This window comes from Sus scrofa, chromosome 15 (genome assembly GCF_000003025.6).
Source record: "Sus scrofa isolate TJ Tabasco breed Duroc chromosome 15, Sscrofa11.1, whole genome shotgun sequence".
Lineage (NCBI taxonomy): Eukaryota > Metazoa > Chordata > Mammalia > Artiodactyla > Suidae > Sus > Sus scrofa.
The window spans coordinates 104329604-104354010 of record NC_010457.5 but is presented as its reverse complement, the minus strand read 5'-3'; the positions used below and the strand labels follow the sequence as shown (position 1 = coordinate 104354010).

The following is a 24407-nucleotide window of genomic DNA, read 5'->3' as shown; positions in this document are numbered from 1 at the left end:
GGGTCCAATCAGAACTGTAGCCACCGGCCTACACCACAGCCACAGCAAACGCCAGATCTGAGCTGTGTCTGCGACCTACACCACAGCTCACGGCAACGCAACACTGGATCCTTAATCCACTGAACGGGGCCAGGGACTGAACCTGCATCCTCATGGATACTAGTGGGATTCATTAAATGCTGCGCCATGACGAGAACTCCTAAAACATTTCTGATATAGAAAGCAAAGTGATGAAGTGTTTGAGACACACTGATCATACTTGCTCTACAGTACCAACTGGTGAGGGCTTTCCCCTCCACTCCTCATTACCTTCTTCCACCTGAATTATTGCATTAGCCTCCTAACTGGTCATTCATTCAACTTTCAGTCTATTCTCTAACCAATATCTCCTCTATCTTTCTAGTGATTGATATTTCATTAAGATTTTCTGTTGCCTTAAAGCTTTCAGAGGGGGCTGTTTGCTAGGACACGTACAATCTCCTTGATGGAGCAATAGATGTGCTTGGTGATGGTGCCCCACCTCCCGCACAAACTCATCTCCAGGCTGCTCCAGCCCTCCTGCCCTGTTGCCTGGCCCCCAACCTGCCATCCCCCATCCCCATCCCCATGCTGTTCTCCTGCCTGGAATGACCACCCCTGATCTTTGCTGATCCCAACTGCCTCCCCTTGCCTTTAACAACAACAGGGCAGGCCTCTCCCTGTCACCAGAACTACTTTAGGTCTTCGTCCACTCATCTCCTGTCTGAGATGATTAGCTTTTCCCTATTCCAAGCCCTTCCCCTTAGACTTAGAGACCTTTGAGGACAGTACCCTGTGTCTTTTCAATCCTTGTAGTCTTCGGAGTTTAGCACTGTGCCCAGCATGCTGCATGGTAGGTATTTAATCAATCAATAAATGTATTTAAAATATTTGGTTAATAAATGCTGGCTGACTTGGAAGTATCTTTACGGTGATGAACTTTCAATTTACAGTCAACTTGCTGATGACATTGACTATGGTTTTACTCAGTCTTGGCTAAGTTATGTATTTGTCTGAAGCCCCAGATTCAGCTCTTCTTTTGTACCCTTTAGGCAGAGAAATAGAGTTCAGGGAAATGTTTTCATTTCTCTTAAAATCAAAAGAAAAAAATGAGTATAATAATAATGAATATATAACATTGAAGGCAGCCTAGATTATATTCATATGTACAGTCATATGTACTTTTTTACTTGATCTTTTATGGAGGGAGAGACTCATCAAGGCAAAGTACCTAGAGCCCACAAGGTCCTACTGTGGCCCTGATATGAGAGCAAATCCAATGGTCACCTGGGAAGGTTCCCCTTCCTGTGAGCAGCCCCAGAGGGCTCCCTGAAGCAGGTGGTTGGAAATGGAGAAGACATCACTCCCTTGGACGCCCATATGCGGCCCACTGCTTGGGGTGAGTGGGGCTTCCCTGGGGTAGGTGCAGGTCAGGGTGCCCTTACCTGAGGAGAGTGGGGAATATACACAGATAACACAACCTCTTCGGGCTTAAGGCTGGCATCAGGTGATCTCTCAAGGAAATGGCCATCTAAAGGAATCTGTCGTTCTCCTTCTATTAGAGAAAATGACTCTGATTAGGATGAATTTGCCAAATTGGAGAATATTCGGTAAGGGGCAGATGTGATGCCTCTTGAGGAAAAGAGGGAGAGCAGCTGGGAGCCAGGTAGGTGGGTTCTCATTCTGGCTCCCAGGCTGGGTCACCTGAGGCAGGTCACAGAACCTCTGGGCTTCTTGTTCCTCATCTGCAGAATGGCAGAGTCGGATCTGATATGCTAACAAGTCTTTTCTGGTTCTTATTGCCCACATACACCACTCACAAAATTTTGGCTTTGAAGAACTTTAAAGCTATTTGGAAACAACCCAGCAATGTAGGTTCACAGAGAGAAAATAGGCAATGGTTAAAATGCATTTCACGAGTGGGAAAGCTGAAGCCCAGGGTCTAGAGAGGTCAAGTGACCTGTCCAAAGAGCTAGAGATGGGATGAAGGGCAAAAGTGGCATGCTTGATACAGCAATTTTTAAAAAAACAGTTTACCGTACTCTCATATTTGATCCACCATATTTTAAAAATTTTGATTTTAATCGAAGAGAAGATATATCAATAGCCCTATGACAAATGTGCATTTGTCCTTATTTCTCTAAGTTTAAATCATTTTCCCTTGGCAAAGCTCAAGCTAATCATTGACCAAAGAGAGAAGTAATGAGTCATATGCCCCCAAAACTTGATTTTATTTGAAATGAAAAGTACTATAGGGAAAATTTGCACCTTTATGAAGCTCTGAAATGAAATATACCTTAAGACTTTAAAATCACAGATATACATCTCATTAAAAATTTTAAACTGCTTTGATTCTACAATTTGGACTGTACATAAACATGGGCAAATAGTTAAGAAAAGTTGTCAGGTTAACTTATCTGACCTACAAAATATAGAACATCTAGAGAACAGGGAGAATGACCTCAGTTTTATCCTTATTTTTGAGGTAATGTAGGTATAGCCTATATATTTGGTGAGTCTAAGATATATTTGGATTTCTAGTCCCTAATTTTCAGAAGGAGCTACATAACTGATGGTGATAATTCTAAAACAGAATGTCTAAACCTTAATCTCTTACCTTTAGATATCAGATTGATGATGGCATTTCCTGCTGCTAGAATGGGATTTAGGTCAGAATAGTTAGGCCTGCTCACCACATGTCCCCCTAAAGTCTAAATACAAAAGAAAAGATGACATTTAAAAACTACTCGTAGTTAATTGACAAATAAGGAGTTATGTATATAGGGACCTGGGGTAGGTTTTTAAAATTCTCTTCTTTGTTTCATAGAAAGACCTGGCAAAGTTTGGGGGCAGCTAAATATAGTCAGACAACACACTGTCCAAGATTCTCATCCCCTGATCTCAGTTTAAACGTATTACTTGAAAAATATTGCTGCTCCATGTGCAATGAGGAGAAAACCTACTTTGAGAACTGACCCCAGCATAAGTGTCCAATAACATGGGGGAGAGCGGAGACTGGAACGTGAGTTACTCTAAAGACCCAGGATCTGTAGATTCACACTCAAATGTGTGTGTGTTACTGTGCAACAGAATTCTTATTGCCTCAACCCATCAATACAGCTGCTTTGACACAGCCTTGAACAAGGACCTTTGAGGGGAGTTAAGGGGGCAAGCCAATGTCAAGAGGAATAAAGTGGTGCAGAAAAAGTGACAGAAGATGCAGAAGGTGAAAACATAATGTAGATTTTGAGAATCGAGAGAAACAGGGCCAGAGACAATCAGGAGACATGCCCCTACCAAATCCTGGTGAACTACCCACCAAGAGTGGAACGGGTAAGAGTTTCAACCGATCACTCTTAAATCGTAGATAATAAGGAAACCTCGGTCAGCTAGAAAACGGGGACATCCAAAACAGACCTGTTTGGAAACCAACCTCAGCGCAAAGGTCTAAAAGGAGAACTAGCCAGTAAAGTGTATTTTGGAAATGTAGGACCTTGTTCACTACACTTGGTTAAAGACAGATTTCACAGACTGTCAGAGCTGCACATGGTCCATTTGGGTGAGCTCTAACTTTTATTTATTTATTTATTTATTTTTTTTGTCTTTTTGCTTTTTCTAGGGCTGCTCCTGTGGCATATGGAGGTTCCCAGGCTAGGGGTCAAATCGGAGCTGTAGCCGCCAGCCTACGCCAGAACCACAGCAACACGGGATCCGAGCCGCGTCTATGACCACAGCTCACGGCAACGCCGGATCCTTAACCCACTGTGAGATCTAATTTTTAAAATAAAGAAACAGTGGCTTAAGGAGGTCAAGTGGCTTCTCGAGGATCATGCCACTCCCAGATGACAGGCTGGATGAGAATTTGGGCATAGTCATAAAATATAAAATGCTCCTTCTCCTTTGGACACACACACACATGATGTGATACTCCTCACTTTGGGCACGTACATACACACTCACGTCCATCCTGTAGAGACTTGTTTGATATGAACTTGAGATTCCTCTTCAGAATAGCACTTGCTAGACTGAACAGAACTGCATGCCTGTGTCTAACTGTGGCTTCTTTTTTTTTTTGTCTTTTTGCCATTTCTTTGGGTCGCTCCCGCGACATATGGAGGTTCCCAGGCTAGGGGTCGAATCGGAGCTGTAGCCACTGGCCTACGCCAGAGCCACAGCAATGCGGGATCCGAGCCGCGTCTGCAACCTACACCACAGCTCACGGCAATGCGGGATCTGAGCAAGGGCAGGGACCAAACCCGTAACCTCATGGTTCCTAGTCGGATTCGTTAACCACTGCGCCACGACGGGAACTCCTAACTGTGGCTTCTTAATGCTAGAGAACATACCGCCATATTCCTAATCTGGGCTCCAGCCAATGTCCTCAGGTGCTTCAGGAGAGCACGGTAGGTCTTTGTTTTCTCTTTTGGTTGCTCAGAAACAATAAATTGTAAGGCATCATTCAACTGGGCCAGGCTGTATCCTGCACCTATTGTCACCCCTGAAAGTAAGGAGTGGAATATAAACTTAAAGTGAATGGTAACCAGACATATAGGCTGCTGGGAGACATCTTTCAAATATATCTTCTCTTTTCACATTAACTTAGAAAGACAGTAACTAGAGATAAATATATTTCTGGATTTGCTTTATTCTCAAATATTAAGTACCAAAGTTTTTTTCTCAGTCATGTATACAGTTATATATGCCTTATATTTTAGGTCATATCAACCACAGATATCTGAAATTCATTATGTTGTTTATTCCCATTTTAGAGTTTTCCTGAATAAATTGATCAAATATGAAAATTTCAGCCAAGGTTCTGTAAGACTTTTAAAAAATCATTATGCCCAAGTGAGAGTTGACCAGCAAGTCTGCGTTAACCACTTTCCCTTCTCCACAGCCATCTCTTTCTACTGTTGCCTTATCAGAACAAGAACAGATACCTGTCTGTACTGTGGGTCAGTCTGATTTGCATGTGTTCTTACAAGGGAGTGCTTGGAGCAGTGATGTCATCAGATTCATGCATCCTCATTGGGGGCAATCCTGCCCCCAAGTGGGGGGGATCTTATTGTTTTAATGTATAAAGCCCTGCTGCACATACAGTTACACTATCTGCCTGTGCTGTTTAAATTTCGTGGAGGGATGATTAGGGATGTCTAGCTCTCCTTAGAGAGGCAACAATGAAAAGGTTGAGAAACATGGACCTAACTCTACAGACTCTAACTCGCCAGTACCTCCACCTCCTCCCCACTCTAACCAAGTACCCCATGCCTTCCTCCCAGCCCTCTCCCTATAGCCTGGTCGTCCCAGGCTTCACTTCCTCCCGTAGGTCCACTGACATGGACTTCCTGATGGGTTAAAAAAAAAAAAAAAAAAAAAAGAGTGGGTAGGCTGGCTAAGATTGGCAGATGAGAGAGGAAAGCTGACAATTTTCCATTTGATTTCTGTTTAATTATGGGAGATTTACTCATATGTAGGATTTTTAGCTCCTATAATCTGTTATCCATTCACATGCTGAGTTTGGGGAGTGGACAGGGGATCTGTTTCTCTGACAGCCTTATTTGGTGCATTATGAGGAAGGAAGTCTTGACTAGGAGTAAGAAGACTTAGGATCTAGTCGTGATTTGACCATATGTCAGCTGTGTGAAGCTGGGAAGTTACTTAAGCCCTTTGATTCTGTATCTTCTTTAGGAAAATGGAGATGCCAAGGCTACCTGCTGTGTCCACCTCCCAGGGTTGTCACGAGGATGAAAAGAAACAAGAGATGGGAAAGCACTTTGTAAACTATGAAAAGAGTATAAAAATAAATAAGGTTGCTGTTCCCAGTTAAATTTTCAAGTCTTGTGGCCAAGACAGTTTTTCTTTTTGGTGAATGTATATGTGTATAGGATGAGCTTCAAGCAAATTTGTGAATCAGGAATTAATAGCAGGGGAGAAACTTTCCTACTGGCCAGCCAGTGTCTTAAGTTTTCCTGTTCAGTCAGTCTCTCCATACTTGGCTGAGGTATGTGCCATCTCCCACCATATAGCTCCTAGGACAATGTGGTACATCAGGACACAGCTGAGCGAATGAGTTTGAAAAAGCTCATGGAAGACACATAGCAGATGCTCAATAAATATTTTTGAATGAATAAATGAGGTCAGATATTGTATGAAGATCTCAAATTAGCCCAGTGCATGTAATTGATTATTAACAACCCACAAACAGCCAATGGTTACATCCTATTAGAGCAAAAAAGGTACATACCATCATCTGTGCTGTCCACAAAATAAAGGTCTGGAAGCCCAAGTGGAGATATAAAAACTGGATGGAATTTATTGCTGAATTTAACACTGGGTCCTTAAGGAGAAAAGCATTTAAAGCAATTAGATAAGAAAGACAATGAACGCTAATATACATTGCTTGCTGATAATCCAGAATGAAAATTACAAGGCAAATGACTCATTCACAAGAGAAAACAACAAAGCATTCTAAAGGATCATACATATCTATTAACAAAAGTGAATCACATTTATGAAGCGTTTGAAAAGAGATACAGATGTTTGGGTTATCTAACCTAGACTAAAAAACTTGCTTAAAAACCACTTACCCACTGTAGTGTTCCCCATGATGAGGGGGGCTTTGGGGAAGTTGGTTTTCAGCTCCAGAAGGTCATTCAAGGTCACAGGGGTGATCCAGGTGGTTCTTTCCCCTTGGAACACTAGCCTTCTTTTGTTTGGATCTTCTGCCATTCTCTGCAGGGAAGCAAAGCCAATAGGCTTTCAAGGAAGGCTGTTGAACTACGTGCTGTGAAAATATCCACTGCTCTAGGTATTCAAGTGGCCTGTTAATCATTTTAGCTTTTTGAGGCGACTTAATTTCTAAGAATCAGGAGACGTTGGCCTTGTTTGAAACCACCTCGATTGGTAAGAGCTGTGTGGGCAACTTTGAATAAACATCATAATAGGGGTCTGTCCACCAACAACTGCATATGGAGTAGAGCAAATTTTATATTTGTGAAGTGAGTGTGCTAAGAGGAGGCAGCATGATATAGTGATGGTGTCTTAGCCTGGAATTAAAGGACTAGGCTGCTTGTTCTTGTTCTGCCCTGACAGTGACTCCGAGGGGCCTACCTTTGGAGATTAGACTTTTTTTTTTCAGTAGGAGAGAAACTGGTTAGAGGCAAAATTATCCTTGGGGGAAAAAAAAAAAATCCCTTAAATCATTCACCAGGTAGAGTGTAAATGGCTATTTTTGCAACTTTACAAATAAAGATATAGATATATCTAAATTTATATCTATCTACATATCTTTATATAATCTTTAAGTACTAAGTGTGTCCAAGTTCTCACACTCTGAGGGGTGCATAGGGACTGAGATCTTCTGAGAAGCCAGCAGAATTGTGTCCCTCGTCGCACGCTCTCTCCAGGGAGTGGTCAGAGAATAGAAGGATGGGCACTCCACACTATTTGTACATTCTCTCTTTCTCCCCGCTGAGTTGAGATCTCAGAGGTCAATGGTAGGAATAATAAAATTCCATTATAGTATAAATACCATCTGATTTTTACTGTACCAGTTTTACAAAATGCCTCTAAGACATCTCACAGTTAGCTGTGTGACCTTGGTAACATCCCCTACACCCTCTGAGCTCAGGATAGTCAATGGCGAAGGTGGACCAAAACACCTCTCTGCAGTCCTGGTGGCACCACTCTCCTAAGCTGTCTGTTTTGTATTATTCACAGTGAATCTGAGCACGTTTCTAAAAATGGATTTTTGTGTTGGACACACTTCCAACTTTTAATATCCCAAACTCTGCAATCCTATAGGGTAATATAAAAAGGCTTATATCCCACCATGTTATGAGACAACAGAAGCAAAGTATCTTACTATCAGTTCAGGAGGGAATATAGGTTCCTGTGTTGGATCCAAGGGCTGGAATTCATCTTCATTGTACAGTTTGGTACATATCTCAACAAAACAAAACAAAAATTACAAATACAACTTGAGAGATGCTGAGAGACATATAGGAATCTCCAAGTGTGAGACTTGAGAGACTCTGGCTTTCTGGATATTAAGTGGAGGTGCCAGAGCCACAGGGCGTGCCTGGTGGGATTCTTCCCACCCTCAGAGGACCCTTATGGTCTCCCTGGCAGATCTGCTGGGCTCCGGGTTTCCTCTTTCGGTGTCAGGAATTGGGTTTTAAGCTTCTGTGCTGGGTCTCAGGTATCATTGCCAGATATTTACTTATCATGAGCATGCAGATGCACCACTACTTTCATCTCTGTGGTGCTTGTTAAGGGTGGGAGTGAGGGTAAACCATGACCCAGGCACAGAAAGTTACAATGCTTCTGAAGGAAAACAGCCTTCTGCGGTGATGCGACTGGCTTTGTGAAAATCATGGGCTTGCTAATTTTTGGAGCTGCCAAAGGCTTTTTTAGCGCTGAATTCACTTACTTTATACTTACTGAACATAATAGACAAATAAATTTGGATTGAGGTTGGTATTTTTCAGTTAATCCCAACTAAAATAGGATATCCGATACTTACCTTTTCCTGTTTATCCGAAAACGACCTCTCTTCTTGATCCATGCAACATTTTCCGGATCCTTTCATTTGACAAACAGCTGATTCCTTAAGAAGTAATGTAGTTTATAACAAATTCATTCATCAACACTTTAAACACCTACCTGAGTACCTGGCAGTGCCCAGGCCTCACAGGAGCTATGGAGGAAGTATCAGAGCACATCCTTGCCCTCAAAGACTCTGTCATGGGCTGGGACAGAGGTCAGGCTATGCCATCACTAAAGGATTAGAGAAGACCCAGGGAGTGTGCACCCATGTTCCCGATAGGGTCTTGTAAAGGTGTCCCAAGTCTCTGGGGAAGGCAAAGGGGGCTGGAGGAGTGTAGGTCAGCCAGCTAAAGCTTCCTACTAGAAGTGAGGTAAATGGAGTATAGTGATTAAAAAGCCAAGAAGACAGTTCTCCATAATACACGTGTAACTTTAATGAGGTCCTGAGAAGATAAACTGCCTTGAAGACGTCCAGCACACAAATATAAATAGATTGGAAACCTGAGTTTATTGAGATATTATTGGAGCTATTCTTGAGGACTTAGACAACTCAAGTCCCAAAACATCTTACTTTGATTTTTAGGACATTTCAGGCAGACCCGAGGTACTGTTTTTGGCCTGAATTCACTGGCCAGTTCCTGCAACTCTCAGACTAATCCTTTCATCTTGTTTGCCCTTTTCATATGCAGAAAGAGCCTAAGCGTCTGCGGTGGTTTGGAGACCTCTAGGTTGGCTTTACAGATGGACTCAAAGAGATCTGGGTTCTAGTTTCTGCTTTAACACATATTAGCTGGGCTGAATTTGTTAAATTAGGAAAATAAACCCCACCCCAAATAGGTTTGTTAGATTTGAATATGTGACAGGTATGCACAGTAACTGACACATAGGAAGAGTTGCAGTAGTGGTGGCTGATAGATTTATTTGTAAGGTAGTTGTCCACAGAGTTAAGAAGGGATCTGGATTTTTTGTCAGTGCTGCATTCAATAAAGGGACTAACTACAAGTGACTGAATCTAGGGACTCAGAATGAATGTGACAACAATACCTATCTTGGCATAGATTTTGTCTCTAGAAAAATAGTAATAGGTTGAATCATGCCGTTTTGTGGGTCAACATGGTGGGTTATTGGCCATGCCTATGGTACAATATAAGCAGTGTGTCACCCAGGATTTAAAATTAACTAACCTGTAGTTTGTAAAGCTTTTTGAAATTTTTTCTCTGTGTCTTCCTTTCCCACTCATTCTCTTTAATACATGTTCCTCTAAAACTTATTTACATGGTAGAGAGGATATGCTGAGCTTGTAATATCTTGCTTTCCAATTATGTGGTTATTGTTTTTTAGTGTATATTTCATTTTCCTCAATAGACTTTGTATTTCTCGAAGTCATGGACCATATACTTTACTTCTTAAGATAGTGCCTAATTTAGGGCTATAAACAAGATAGATGCTAAAGCTCTCTTAAAAAAAATACCAACAGTGGCATTTAACAACTTTCAGTGGTTAGAAAGGTCAACATGGGGTGATTTTAGAGATAATTGAATGCTATAGATAATTTTATACAAGGGTTTATGAACATTGCTAAATCAACTGAAAAAATATTTTTTATTATAACTTACCACACAGAAAGTTTTTCCACTTTCTACAATTGGTCGGTATCCAGTACAGCGGCACAAATTACCTGATTAAAAAGAAATTGGCTTTTTTAGGGTCACACACATGGCTAGTTCCCAGGCTAGAGGTGGAATCGGAGCTACAGCAGCTGGCCTACACCCCAGCCACAACAACTCGGGATCTGAGCCGTGTCTGCCACCTACACCATAGCCACGACAATGACGGACTCTTAACCCAATGAGCGAGGCCAGGGATCGAACCCATATCTTCATGGATCCTGGTTGGATTCATTTCTGCTGCACCACAATGGGAAGACCTAGAGAGTGTGTCTCCCAAGAAATCAATTTTTAAGGAATGATATAGAAATATATTGCATGTGTGTGCTTCTTTTCAGTGGACTAGCTAGATTAGTCGTTAGATTCTTTTTTGCTTCCCAAACCATTAAAACGGCTCTTGGGAACAAAGATGTTCTTCAAAAATAGATCTCGTGATTATATTTTCTTCTTGAAATATCACAAGGATCTGTAAAATTTTTCTCAGTCCTGCCTTATTTCCCACCCATGCCTAACTCATGTAACCTGTCACCCCCCAAAACATCTCATATGTAGCCCTTTGTTAAGCTTTTCTCATGCAGTCTCTTCTGCCTCAACTGTCCTCCTGGGGAGAGTGTGTCCATTTGTGAGGGCCCCATCTCCCCTTCTCCATGGGGTCTGCTCTAACACCCCAGCCATAGCTGTACACTCGTCGTCTGCATCCTTCTGCAGGCCCATTGCTGACTGTGTCAGAGTAAGTAATTTATGTATGTGCCTTATCTCCCTCATTGGCTCTTAAGCTCATGGAATAAGCAAGGACTGTCTTTGATGTCCATCTCTATAAACTGTCTGTGAACATTCAAAGAAACAAAAACATTAAGGCAAATCACAAGATTAATGCTTTTCTTTCCTTTTTTTTTTTTTTTTTTCTTTTTAGGCTGCACCCACAGTGTATGGAGGTTCCTAGGACAGGGGTTGAATCGGAGCCATAGCTACCAGCCTACACCAAAGCCACAACAACGCCAGACCCAAGCAAGCTGCATCTGCGACCTACACCACAGCTCATGGCAACACTGGATCCTTAACCCACTGAAGAAAGCCAGGGATCAAACCCAAAACCTTATGGCTCCTAGTCAGATTCGCTTCCACTTCGCCACTATGGAAACTCCAGATTCTTGCTTTTCAAAGCTCTAAATATCTTATTAGAGTGGATGATTTTATTAGACAAAAGTATCTACAGTTCAGATCCATTCAGGTTTAGTTGAAATAATTATTGTAATCATAGGCCAAAATTTTAGTAGTACTTAATCAGAAATTGAAAAATGTTGAGCATAGTTGATGAGGGATGAGGGAAAATATTAGAGAATATTTATATTCCAGTTATCGTAAAACTTAAGTTGAATTTTTATTTTGTTTTAGTCTGTATCTCTTCATCATAAAACTGAATTTCTATGTAGGAAATTTTATTGAAGGAACAAAGAGCTTTCTTTTCATGTTTAGAGGTTTGCCTTCACAGCTTTCTTTTTAAGAACTGGTAACCAGTTACATTGAACCTAGGATGTTTGTTACAGAAAACTATATTTGTTAACTTTTTTTTTGGTAGTAAATTGTGTTTGTTCATTTAAATTTGATAGCTATTTTGTCATAGGAGACTGAATTGCTCACAAAGCTTGTCTGTGATAACTAATTGGTGTCTACGGCCTCCTTGATTTTGTTTGTTTTGGCCACAGCCATGGCATGTGGAAGTTCCAGGGTGAGGGACTGAACCCACTCCACAGATGCTACCTGAGCCTCAGCAGTGATAATATTGGATCCTTAACCTGCTGTTTCACCAAAGGAACTCCATGGCCTTCTTGATCTTACAATGAACCCAACCAGAACATAAAAAGGTAAAGTATCTATTTGTCCTCTTTGGAAAATTAATTTTAGTAAGTAGAGTTAATGAATGGTTCTAACAGATTAATTTTAAAATTAACAAAAATTCTTTCTCATGACCCAAACTTCCACATTTGGAAAATACTGTATTAGAAGTATTAGAAACAGTCTATTTGAATGCCTTTGCAGAGTCACGACAGGCTCCATTAAGGGAGAAAGGTTTGTAATGAAACCGGTATGGCCCCAATTCTTGGCATTAAATGCTGGCAAAATGAGGCAGCACTTCCCAGAAAGGACCAGTTTCAAGGTGGGTACTAAAGAGGCCTAGATGTTGGCCAATGTCTGGAGCCCCAAAGCTGTGCCACAACCTCTCTCTGTGGGCCAGAGCCTCCTTCCTTCATGCCTCGGGCACTTTCCACCCAAGGTCCCGCCTGCTGAGGGTGGAGAAGGCTCACCTCCAAGAGATTCAGTTATCTGCTCAGGGGTGGGCTCCGGGTGGTTCCTCAGCAGCGTGTAGATGGACATCACCATCCCTGGGCTGCAGAAGCCGCACTGCGTGCCGTGACACTTGGCAAGTCTCTCCTGGGAAAAATTGGCACATTATTTATACTTTAAACCAGCTGTTTCCCTACCTTGGACACCAGGAAGGAGCAAAGCTTATATATTCAGCTTTCCAGGGATAACCGCGGGGTAAATGTTGTCACTCTGGAAGAATAATACTTCTATTTTTCAAATCATGTGCTTCCTCCACCTCCCTCACTAGAAAAGCCTACTGGCAGGTTGTTAATTAAGCCATTTTACTTTCTAGCTTCCGGTACCTTTATCTGTGAAACAGGAAGTGTAGTCTAAAGAACAAGCAAAATGCTTTGGAGTCATGCTCATGTGAGTTTTGGTCTTTGCTGTACTTCATTAATTGTGTGACCTTGGATGATTTACTTGACTTTTCTTCATCTTTAAAATGAGAATAATAATGGTATCTATTGTACAGAATGGTTGTGAGAATAAATGAATGAGTATACACAATTGTCTCTGGCAAGTAAATTCCACCCCCTTTTTCGTCTATACTGTAGAATTTTTGATTTATTAAATGATACAATCTATAACTGCTTTGAAAATTGCAAAGTGTAATTTAGCAGTGTTGTGCCACTTATTTATTTATTTATTTTTTTGTCTTTTTGCCTTTTCTTGGGTCGCTCCCGCGGCATATGGAGGTTCCCAGGCTAGGGGTCTAATCGGAGCTGTAGCCGCCAGCCTACGCCAGAGCCACAGCAACATGGGATCCGGATCCGAGCCGCGTCTGCGACCTACACCACAGCTCACAGCAACGCCGGATCATTAACCCATTGAGCAAGGCCAGGAATCAAACCTGCAACCTCATGGTTCCTAGTTGGATTCATTAACCACTGTGCCACGACGGGAACTCCACACTTATATATTTAATTTATGCACATTCACCTTTATGCCTTTAAACGCCACAAAATAATAAAAAGAGAAAGTGAGAAATAGAATGACAAGTGACAGTTTACTTTGTCCCTTCTATACAAAGACTCAACACATGAACAGATGGGAGTCTTGACTCTGTGGGACCCACTATGTGTATCTGTCCCATGTGTCTCCCAGAGGATGCTTGACTCGCTGCCTGAGTGTGATTCAAATGCTTTTAAACAAACATTTTTCTAACAGTGTGATCCCTAAGATGAAAGCCAACCATTTCACCTATGGCTCAACTGAGAGGACAGGCATTATTCTAACACAGAGGAGAATTTGGTTGTGTTGGATTCATTGCTAGAAGGCAAGCTGTTTCAGATGTGTCTATAGTCCTGGCTGTACGTGTGCTGGTAAATGTTTAACTGGATCTCTGGGAAGAAAGTCTACATTTGTAGCTTCTACTAATTTTAGTAGTATAAATATTTCCATGAAGACTGATATCAAGCTTCCAACGTGATGTCACTGAATGTGGATCTGGGAGAGAAGTGCGGGGTACCTTTCTGTGGTACTTCCACCACGTGGCTGCAAGAGACGTAAATGGCCCCAAGAGCATAGATACTGTAAAATGTAGGAAAATAATTAGGAGATGATAAATATTGCTATTTATTAACTTTGTTGTTCATATTATTTATTTACTTTCAAGTTTGTATAGTTTCATTTTTAATAATGGCTGTGCTTAAAGACCATCTCACAAAATGACTGACAATTTAACAATTGGCTCTTACACGCCAGTCCAAGCCTGCAAGGATGCTCCTGAAAGTACTGTTAATATATGAGAGAAAGAAATCTGACAAACTGCAGCATGAGGTTGCTTCCATAACTGTTAAGGTGATGAGCCAAGTGTGGGGTAAGACCTTAATAAGATCAAAAAGTCGTTAAGTTTACTGTGGAAGGACGGGCACCATCACCATGAGCCTGTCAAAGCAACACATCATCAGAGGTTTTAGTAAATGCTTTGTCATTTTAGTTGTTTTACTGTATCTTGGTGTTCAGCTACTCAGCAAACATTTGGGGAGTCTTTGGGTCGTACTTGTCCAAATGATTAGCCTCTTATGCATAGTTAAGTAATTTTGAAATGTGGTAGACAACTAGGATCTTCTATAAACTTTGAGTTTCCTATCTCATTCTATTAGACAGGACTCTCCTTGTTTTAGTTTAGGGCAAGGGTGGGGCTGGAAAGTTAAGATAAATTAAAATAAATGAAGGAATCTTGGTTTACACACCAATCTCTGAAAAGATCCCTAGCTGTGAAGCACCGAATCTCACAAAATGAGAATTTACAAGCACAAAGGATTACAAAGTTGGTGACCTGATTGGAGTACGTTAGGTTATGTGGGGTGCCTATCCCAACGCCTGGTCCCAATTGCATTGCACTCTTACCTGCACGGGATGAATCCTGGTTTTGATGCTTCCTACTCCTTCTACTGTGGTGACAGCAGCTCCATACAGAGAGCAGATGGGCACTAGACAGGCTGTAACTGGATAATGGCTGTGATGGAATTATGTAAAGAGAATACATTGGAATTGCAGCAGGTGGGCAACATAATTCAGGGAGTGATTCCAGTCTAGGAAAAGTCATGAGACTATATTTCTCTGAGAATACAGAGAGGTTTTATAGAGATATAAACCCGTAAATTTTTGGAAGTGTCCAAGAAAGGACTCAAATATTGGCTGGAGAAGAATGGACGAGAGAAATGGAAAAAAAGAACATGAGGTTTGTGTAGGACCTCCAAGAGACCCTCACTCTCCATTTATTTATTGTTTTATTCCAGGGGAAGAAAGTCTGTTACTCATCATAAGATGATAGAGTGAGTTATGTAAACTACCATGAAGTACCCCAGTGACTCTCAACTGAACAAAGTTTTTAAAAATACAAATACTCTGGTTGCATGCTGGTCCAATTGCATCAGAATCTCTGAGATGCAATCAATCCATCACTTTGCAAAGCTTCTCAGCTGATTGCAACGTGTGGCCAAGTTTGGAAGCCACATATTTATGTCCTCATGTTGACCATTTCTTGCACACTGGTGACTGTATTAATGACATGGCACATGTGGTTAGCACCAGATTCTCGTCTGACTGTGGAAATGGAGTTCATTAGTCCAATTTACTTTCTTTATTCGTACTCGGGCGAAGTCCTATTCTTTTTGTGGCATGGGAAATTGTCCTTCCTTCTGGAGCTGCTTCCTTTATTCTCCTACTCAAGATGAGAGTGTGAATGTTATTCATCAGAAGAAAGGACGGTGCTGCTCTTGCCTCCACCAGCCCTCTGATCATCGGAGATGCTTGGAACCACCTGGCTGACTAGCTAGGGGCCCTGGAAGAGTGGTTGGTGTACAGAGCAAGAGTGAACCAGAGTTCATTGTGCAATAGATACATTTTGTATTTTCTGTCCTTCAAGCCCCTCACCCCTGCCCCAACTAAATTTACTTTCCCTAATGTCCTCTCTCTCTCCCACTCCCTTTTCTCTCAACTCTGCCAGTGTTCATTGCTCTCCAGTCTTACTCTTATGCCTCATGCAGGAAATAGGGGCAGGAGCTCCCTTCACTGCCCAGCACCCTGCCCCCATAGTTTCTTCAGAACTGCAATCAGCCTCACCCGCACTCCAGAGGGTGAGGAATCCCTCTATCTCCTCCCCTGGGCTCTGGATCCCACCCACTCTTGTCTCCCCATGGACTTGCTCCATTATCAATTGCCCTTCTAAACTCTTCCTTTCTGGGGTCTCATGCCCCTAAATTCCCTTGAACTAGAAGTAAATTCAAGTGTTTACTCTGCTGAAAAAAACCCAAAAAATCCTCATGTCAATGTCTCTCTCCAGCTCCCGGCCCATCTTTCTTCCTTTCTTAGTCAAGCTGCTGTAAGAGCTGTCCACGATGTCCTGGCCCCCAGTCATTCCTGTGCCATCTGTACCTCGCCTTCCACCCCACCTCTCTGCTGACATTGCTCTGGGAGCAATCTAATGGCAATCGGGCCACTCCATGGTGTTTCATACCATGTACTTCTACCATCTTGGAACTCCTCTAGATGTTCTTCTTTCAATTCTGTTTGTGCCCTCTTGGTCTCCTTTGTGGCAGTGTCTTTGTCCATTTCCCTGTCTCCCATTGTACAGTGTCCTGCACTTATAAGCTCTCCTGTGTTCCTGCTACATTCCAGATGACCAGTGCTAAAAACCTGCCTTCACCACCAACTGGCCCCCATGACCTTGACAAGTTATTTAACTTTCTTTGTCTCCGTTTCCTCTTTTTTCACTATGAGTGATAGCCAAGCCTCTCTCAAAGTTGTTTTGGGGACTGAATATAATCACATATGTAAGCTACTTCGAACAGTGCCTAGCAGTCAATAAATGCTATTTTTATATTATCATTTTTAGCATTTATGTTGATAACTTCTGAGACCACTTCTGTAACATATCTGTCTCTGTAGATACCTGAGGACAATCCTCTTAGATGTCCCATAACTGCTGCAATGCAATGTGTCCAAGGCCGAACTTAACACTTTCCCTCCTCTGTTTCTCCTCTTCCTTGTTTGTGATCAGCATCACCCAGGGACCTAAGACAAAAACTTGGGAGTCATGATAGACAACTCCTTCCTCACCACATTCAGTCAGTGAGCAAATTTACATTTTAGGTCAAGGTGATGCTGGCTCAGTCATGTACCTTGAGTTGAGGTCTCATTCAGTCGTTCCAGGGGACTAACTCTCCTCGTGTAGGTGACCTAAATTTTCTACCAGGACAGTGCATCACTTGTGTTTAAGCCATTCTTGCTGACACCACTTTGAAATCTCCTGTTCATAAGTAAAGGAAGTATTTGTACAGTAATAGAGAGTGTGACTCTGAGATACTAGCATGCAGGACAGATATATCCTGATGGGAAGAAAGCCCATGGGAAAGATTTGGAGCTCAGGATGTTGCAGGAGAGCAGGCCTGGAGGTGGTGTGAGTGCAATGGACATCAGGGGAAAGGAGGAGGGACATAGGGACAGGAAGTGGAAGTACTGCATTCTTCCCAGAAGTGCCTAGAGCAGGGCCCAGGTCAACACAAAGGATACTGGATCTTCTTGGTCTTGGGATTGTATCTTGACACCATGACAGTGCAGGCACCGCAGCCTCCTCCTCCACAGCCATATTTTGTGCCTGTGAGGTGGACTGGAGAGAAGGGAGTCAAGGAAAAGAGGGACCTAGGCTACTCTGCTTTCCATGCTTTTCTTCCTCGGATACTGATGACAAGTACCTCGTTTTCTTGAGTCTCCTACCAAGGTTTCCTGCTTAAGAGTTGTTCCACTTTTTTGCATATAAATTAATTGATGAAAAGTGAGAAGAAATCCCTACAGACCCACACCACACTGCCTTATCTGAAAACCCAGATGCATTTCTGAATGCAAAATTTTTCTGGGTTTTAGAAAGAATAGTACAATAGCACGCCAGGTGGGGCTAGAGCAGCACCTTGCAATCAAACACTAACGCTTAGGCAGTGAGTCAAATGGATATGCACGCTGAGGGGACTAGGTAGATGAGGATCTGCAGCCAAATGAGTATGAAAAAGCCTGCACTGCAGAATTCAGGGTTGTGGGCAATGGAAATCTTCACTCACTGCGGAAGTGCTGGAAGTTGGTTCCTGTGCAAAACTTAGAAAACTGCTCCCGCCACAGGGAATTGTAACGTTCCCTGGCTCAGCAATATAATACTTCTACTTTCTTATGGAATTAGAGCATATTAATTGAATAACCTTAGCTACTGAACCAGTAATGTCAACAACCACTGTGTACCTTTTCCCTGTAATACCTTTGCATATTTTCGCAAATAAAGAAAAAACAATATATGTAAATCCTCTACTTCTATTTGAATCTGGAATTTGCTTGAGGCCCTTTTCTGGGTGAGGTTTAAAAAGGATTTCAAGGTGCTGACTATAATTGGCTTGGGTAGAGATTAAGACTAGTTCATCTTGGAACTGGCTGCCCACGAAGAGGCTATACTGAATCAGGACACCCTGGAGGAAAGAGCTGAGTGTCTCTGCAGAGGTCCAGAAAGAGCACGCCCTCTAAAGGCTCTGTTCTTTTGTCCCCAGTCTGAGGTTTCTGTCTTCAGGCAGAGTCGGGTGGGTGATACCTTAGTGAGAGGGCACCACTGACTGGAACAGAAAGCAGAGAAGCTCTTTCTCTGCCTTGGGTTCCCGACATTTCCAACCAAAGGAATCTAGGAGCTGTCTGGCTCAAAGATGGAGGCAAATGTTCACTTTTTATTCTATCGGACCCTAAAGCAGCTCTGTGATAGGCATTTAAACATTGCCTTGAGTGAACAAGGAAAAGTCAATTTCAACCAGCTGTTTGGCCCTCTGGTCACCATACAACTAGTTTGATGCCTCCTTCCCTCCTGCTTCCTCCCCGTACCCCCTCCCCAGTGCCTAACTCAAGCAGTTTCTTTCATATGCATCCTAAAGCTCATCATTAGGTAGGGGTGCCATATAAAACACAGGACACCCAGTCAGATGTGAATTTCAGATAAAAAAAATTTTAGAATTACATTTTGGTGTAAGTATGTCCTATGTATTCAAATTCAAATTTACCTGGGCGTACCATAATTTTATATGCTAAAGCTGGCAATACTACTTAGGTTAAATACAAACAATAGTAGGTCAGAATTTAATTTCTTGGTCCTTTAAGAGCTTTCTCCGTGCCCCCAAGATACACAGCTTTATAGCATATCCAGAAGTTACCCTGAGACTAAATGCTGGTGGCCAGTATGTACATTTGACTCTGGAGTTTCCATTGGCTTCTGGTCCTTTATCAGTGAGTTACAGGCAGGGAATGTGACATCAAGATCAAACTTGATTCTTTGCCTCAAGGATCTCATTCCTCCTTCATTTCTGCTACACCCTCCCACCCCCGCCCTCAACTCTTCACATCCATCAGAATAAACTGCTTTTGGTTCCTCAAAAGCAATATATTCTCTTGTCTTTGCACTGGCCCCATCCCTCTTGTGCTGCTAACAAGAATACCCTCGGCCCCAAGCCTCCCCTTTGCCCAGCAACTCCTGCATAACCTTCTCCCTTCCTGGTCTCCCCAAGCCTGGTGGGAGTGTCCTGTCCAGGTCCCCACAGCACGGCACTCATCGCTCTTGCTGTCTGCCTCATCACTAGACCGAGGCTGTATCTTCTAGCTGATTTCTAAACATCCAGTGCTTGGTAAAATTTGTTAAGTGAATGAAGAATTGTTTTCAGAACTGCAAGAGGCATTAGGGTTTCAGTGGTGGGTATGCGAAAGGTGTGGGAAACTAAGGACAAATAGTGACACTCTGAGGCATCCCATTTCCCCTGTTTTATCCTAGAAGCAGAATCTCATGGAGATTAAGCAACTGTCTAATGACACACCTTCTCTGACCCAAGTAGCTTGGAGCCTTTCACTCTTTGTGGTGCGAAATCTCGTTATCTGGTTCTGCAGATCAGAGTGCTTACAGCAGGCCAGGAGGTGTCATGTGGAGGGCAAGGTGACAGGGGATCCTGCCCAGCAGGTCCGGGCTGGGTTGCTGGCTGGGTGTGTGATTCAGTGGGAGGCTCTGACCTTGGGTAGGGAAAGAGTGGGATGGTGGAAGGGAGATGGAGGTGCCTACAGAAAAAGTTTGCACTTTTTTTTTTGACTGGGTCCTATTCTAGAAATGATACCTACCTAAGCCAGGCTCTATGTCAGCAGCAAAGTGGGGTTTCGTGGCAGCCCGAAGTTTTTATTATATTGGAGTCCTGCCTTAAGGAAAAATTATAAAATTATGACTACAACTTAGGCAGAGGGCTTTGGAAGGGACCATGAGAGTCCCGTGAAAAGTGAGGTAGGCCAGTGCTGGTGTACACCTGTGAGGTGCTCTCCAGCAGAAAATCTGTGGTTATTCATAAACATGATAATCACCCAGCTGAGGACCAAATTAAAGATAAAGTCCTTGGCCCCATCCCAGAACTTTTGACTCTCTAGTCAGAAGTTGGGGCCTAGAAGTCTTAGGCGAGTCTCATTTCCTCAGAGGACTTATTATGACACTAGACACCAGAATGGAATGAAGAGAGGCAGACACTGGGAAGATGGGGAAAGGGAGAGCCCCAGGGGTGATTCTGCCCAGGGCTGCCTCTGGGGAGTCCATGAATTTCTAGCTAGTTCCTAATACAGAATTCTTCATTTTCGGATGTCTAGGGAAAGCATGGTAAAGTGCGTAGTGGGTTTAGAAGTGTAATAAAAGGGAAGTGAAGTGTGTGCTGACTAACAGGGAGATTTTGAAGCTGGGTAAATGGAAGATTGTGAAACCAGTGAGGGAGGAGTTGGTCTGTTTTTTTGTGTTTGTTTTGTTTCAACTATAAGCCCCATTCTTGGAGTTGTGAGTGGAATAGGGACACTGGGGAACAATACTGGCTTGACTGATAAAATAAAGGGGCAGCAAACCAGACTGAAAGGTTAAATAGTGAGAGATGAAGTCTGGAGAGAAAATGAGGCATCTGGTATACATAATTTATTAGAAAAGCTTGACAAAGAGGAAAAGGGGAGAAAGGAAGTAGTGTGTATCCTGTGCTACCTTTTTATAGGTGCACCCAAACCCAGGAATTCCTCTTTTTTTTTTTTTTGCTTTTAGGGTCGAACCTGTGGCACATGGAAGTTCCCAGGGTAGGGTTCGAATCGGAGCTACAGCTGTTGGCCTATGCCACAGCCATATCAAAGTAGGATCCAAGCCACATCTGTGACCTAGACCACAGCTCATGGCAACCCCACCGATCCTTGACCCACTGATCAAGGCCAGGGATTGAACACGCATCCTCACTGATACTAGTTGGATTCATTCCTGTGCGCCACAACGGGAACTCTGGAAATTCTTTTTGAATGTTTACTGAAGCTTCAGGAGGAGTGAGCAGTGCAAAGAGAGAGCTGGGACTGCATTAGCTACACGTAGGGATTTTGAAATATGTTTCTAAAACCTTGTTTTTTCCAGTTAGGATTATGAAAAGGTATGAGTGATGAGTCAATGAAATGCCTTTGCGGGAAGTTGCTGTCAGTGACATGCACCCCTGAGCGATTGGCTGGACACGTTTACATTCTCAGCCCTGAATATAAAGCCATCATCAGGGTGACCATGGGGCTCAAAAGTCATAAACGCTATCATGCTCATGGTTGACTGGATGATTATTTTAGTTTTGCTCAGGTGAAAAATACAACAAACAAAGCACAAATCTGTCAGTTTTAGATGAATTCGCTGAACTCCAACTAGACCCTACAAACTGAACACAGGGATATTTACCTAGAGCAAATACAGAGCGACTACTTCAGAAGTCTTGGCATGTTCACTTTTCAACCACCCCATGCGGCTGGATTACAGTGAAATATAAGGATACGGACTTTCCTCAAGTAGAAGAGTAGATTTACTTCAGGATCAGCATTCTTTTCTATGACCTATTATTGTGAAATAAGAAGAGATTTTAGGAAGATAGCACCAACATGTTCTAGCAACTGCATCCATTGTTTTAGGGGCATGTTTTTGATATGTAGGGCTTCACAAGAAACACCAACCAAGAAAACCTTTCTTAACACTTGGAAGCAGAATTTTGGAGAAATAATGAAGCGTTATTTCAATGTCTCTGCATTTTCTACTATGCGTGATAAATATAAATTTTGGATTACTTTTTCCTTAGAGTTACCTGGAAAGGGCCCAGATGGGAAAAGAGATACCTAAATTCCAAAACGGACTCAGGAGAAGTCATAGCCACATAAGGTCATAAAAAAGAAGCCAGAGAAGATTCCCAAAGGGAGTCGTAAGGGAGTATGTTCTGAGGGAGCCCCTCTTGTCCCCATTCCTCCCCTCCCCCAGAGAAATGGAAGGAACACTGAAAGGGAACATGAATCTCCCTCTACCCCTCCTGTCTGCTCCAGGCTGAGACTCCCAGTAGATCAAAGCTGGTACTGAGATGAAAGCTATCCGCCTTCCCTGGCTCAGGCAGCTCCTCAGCTGGGTACAGTCAGGTAAGATGAGAGAGGAGAATTGGAGAGAAACTTATTCGGAAGATATTAACACTGAACCCAGAAAAAGAGGACATCATTCCACTAACAGTGTTTTTTATCACCCCACAAAAAGCAACAAATCGTAATAGTATTCAGAACTGCCTGCTATTCTTTTTCTTTTTTTATCACTCAATGAATTTATTACATTTATAATTGTACAATGATCATCACAATCCAATTTTGTAGGATTTCCATCCCACACCCCCAATGCATCCCCCCACCCCCAACTGCCTCCTATTTTCAAATCTTCTTCCGAGTCCTCCGAAGATTCCCTCAGCCAGAGGTGTGCTCAGCACCACTCCACCTGGAAACTTAAAGTGTGGACGGGGCTAAGTAGAGTGGCATTGCCGAAGCAAAGCGTTAGAGTTGGATTTGCTTTAACATCCTAACTGTGTGGCTATGGAAATTAATAATAATAGTTTTTTCTTTTTAGGGCTGCACTCTCAGCATGTGGAAGTTTCCGGACTAGGAGTAGAATCATAGCTATAGCTTCCAGCCTATGCCACAGCCACAGCAATGCTAGATCCAAGCTGCTTCTGTGACCTACACTACAGCTCACGGCAACGCTGGATCCTTAACCCACTGAGCTAGGCTAGGATTGAATCCATATCTTCATGGACTAGTCAGATTCTTAACACTCTGAGCTACAATGGGAACTCCTGGCTGTGGAAATTATATTCAAAGGTGGGAATAAGATGGGGGGGGGTAAGGAGTGATGGCCTGTAAGCTAAGACTACTATACCTTGTTCCTCTCCCCTACATCGAGGGGATACAGCCTGATGACTATTCTGTGCTATAAAGACACCAATAAACGTGGGTATACATTCCAGGTAAATGTTCCCCAACCACTCTGGCTGCCCGATCAGTGGTGCACTTGATTTAATGCTGGCCCTTCAATTGTGACATTGCTCCAGACCCCAAATAGCAGGCAGAGGATGCTATAGCCTCTAGGTTAACAGATCAGCCTGTGAGTATGTATCATGGCAAAATAAAATCATTCTTTGTCATTATCCTCCTCAATGTCATGTGTGCCTTCTGATAAAATAGCATTAGTGATCTCAAGTAAAGCTAATATTCAAATAAAGGGGGGATGACAGTTTTTCATACCTGTGTCAGAATTCACTGTTTTTGTAATATAACAAAAAAAGGAGAGTTCTTTACTGATTCCAAAAGGAAAGAGCAAGAAAAGACACTCCCGCCGTGCTTTAATAATTTTGCAGCAAACCCTGAGCTAAGGACCCATGTTCAAGTTCATACCACTATACACGACTTGAAAAAGACAGAAAAGAGAGAGGTTAAAGAAATAAGGCATCTGGTGAAAAAAATCAGCTTGCTGTTTATCTCTGATATACAAACATTCTTATTAATCATATTATAAACTTACCTTTCTTCCATTCACAAAAAAAATCAACTCATCAGAATTGGAAAGAGAAGGCATAATGCAGGAAAAAAATGCTTCTACCAGGATAGAGGGTTATTCAGAAGAGCAGATATGTTAGAGCAAAAACCTGGATGCTTAGTAGCCTTGGGGAAGCCCGAGCTGCCAAAGCAGGCAGACAGGAGGTGATTTATAGCCACCCTGGCAGATGTGGAGCACCAACCGGGGCTCCCCACCCACTGCTCACAGTGGCTCTTGGCAGCGCCCTGTCTCCTCCTTTTCCACCAGTCAGTCAAGTCAGAGATTTCATCTGTCCCCTTCCAAGCTGAAGACTGTTTCCCTGGAGGAAGGTGTTTAACATCAGGAACAAAAAAAGAAAAGTGAGTTTTAAATAGGCTATTATTATTCTGTAAACCAACCGAGTCATCAATTAATAC

At 42.6% G+C, this 24407-nt stretch overlaps 1 protein-coding gene across 1 annotated transcript in view; it reads right to left on the bottom strand.

The window, feature by feature from the left end:
- Window positions 1-24138, bottom strand: part of AOX4 (aldehyde oxidase 4) — a 63564-nt gene extending 39426 nt beyond the window's left edge. Inside the window, exons 1-13 of the mRNA XM_021075511.1 lie at window positions 23977-24138; window positions 21929-21986; window positions 17619-17715; window positions 14952-15060; window positions 12539-12665; window positions 10182-10243; window positions 8543-8626; window positions 7883-7963; window positions 6606-6750; window positions 6263-6355; window positions 4365-4516; window positions 2636-2729; window positions 1464-1573 (exon numbers count right to left, since the gene is read on the bottom strand). Of these exons, the coding sequence (XP_020931170.1) occupies window positions 1464-1573; window positions 2636-2729; window positions 4365-4516; window positions 6263-6355; window positions 6606-6750; window positions 7883-7963; window positions 8543-8626; window positions 10182-10243; window positions 12539-12665; window positions 14952-15060; window positions 17619-17715; window positions 21929-21986; window positions 23977-24030 (1266 nt within the window). The 5' untranslated portion in view covers window positions 24031-24138. The remainder of the gene's footprint in view (window positions 1-1463; window positions 1574-2635; window positions 2730-4364; window positions 4517-6262; window positions 6356-6605; window positions 6751-7882; window positions 7964-8542; window positions 8627-10181; window positions 10244-12538; window positions 12666-14951; window positions 15061-17618; window positions 17716-21928; window positions 21987-23976) is intronic.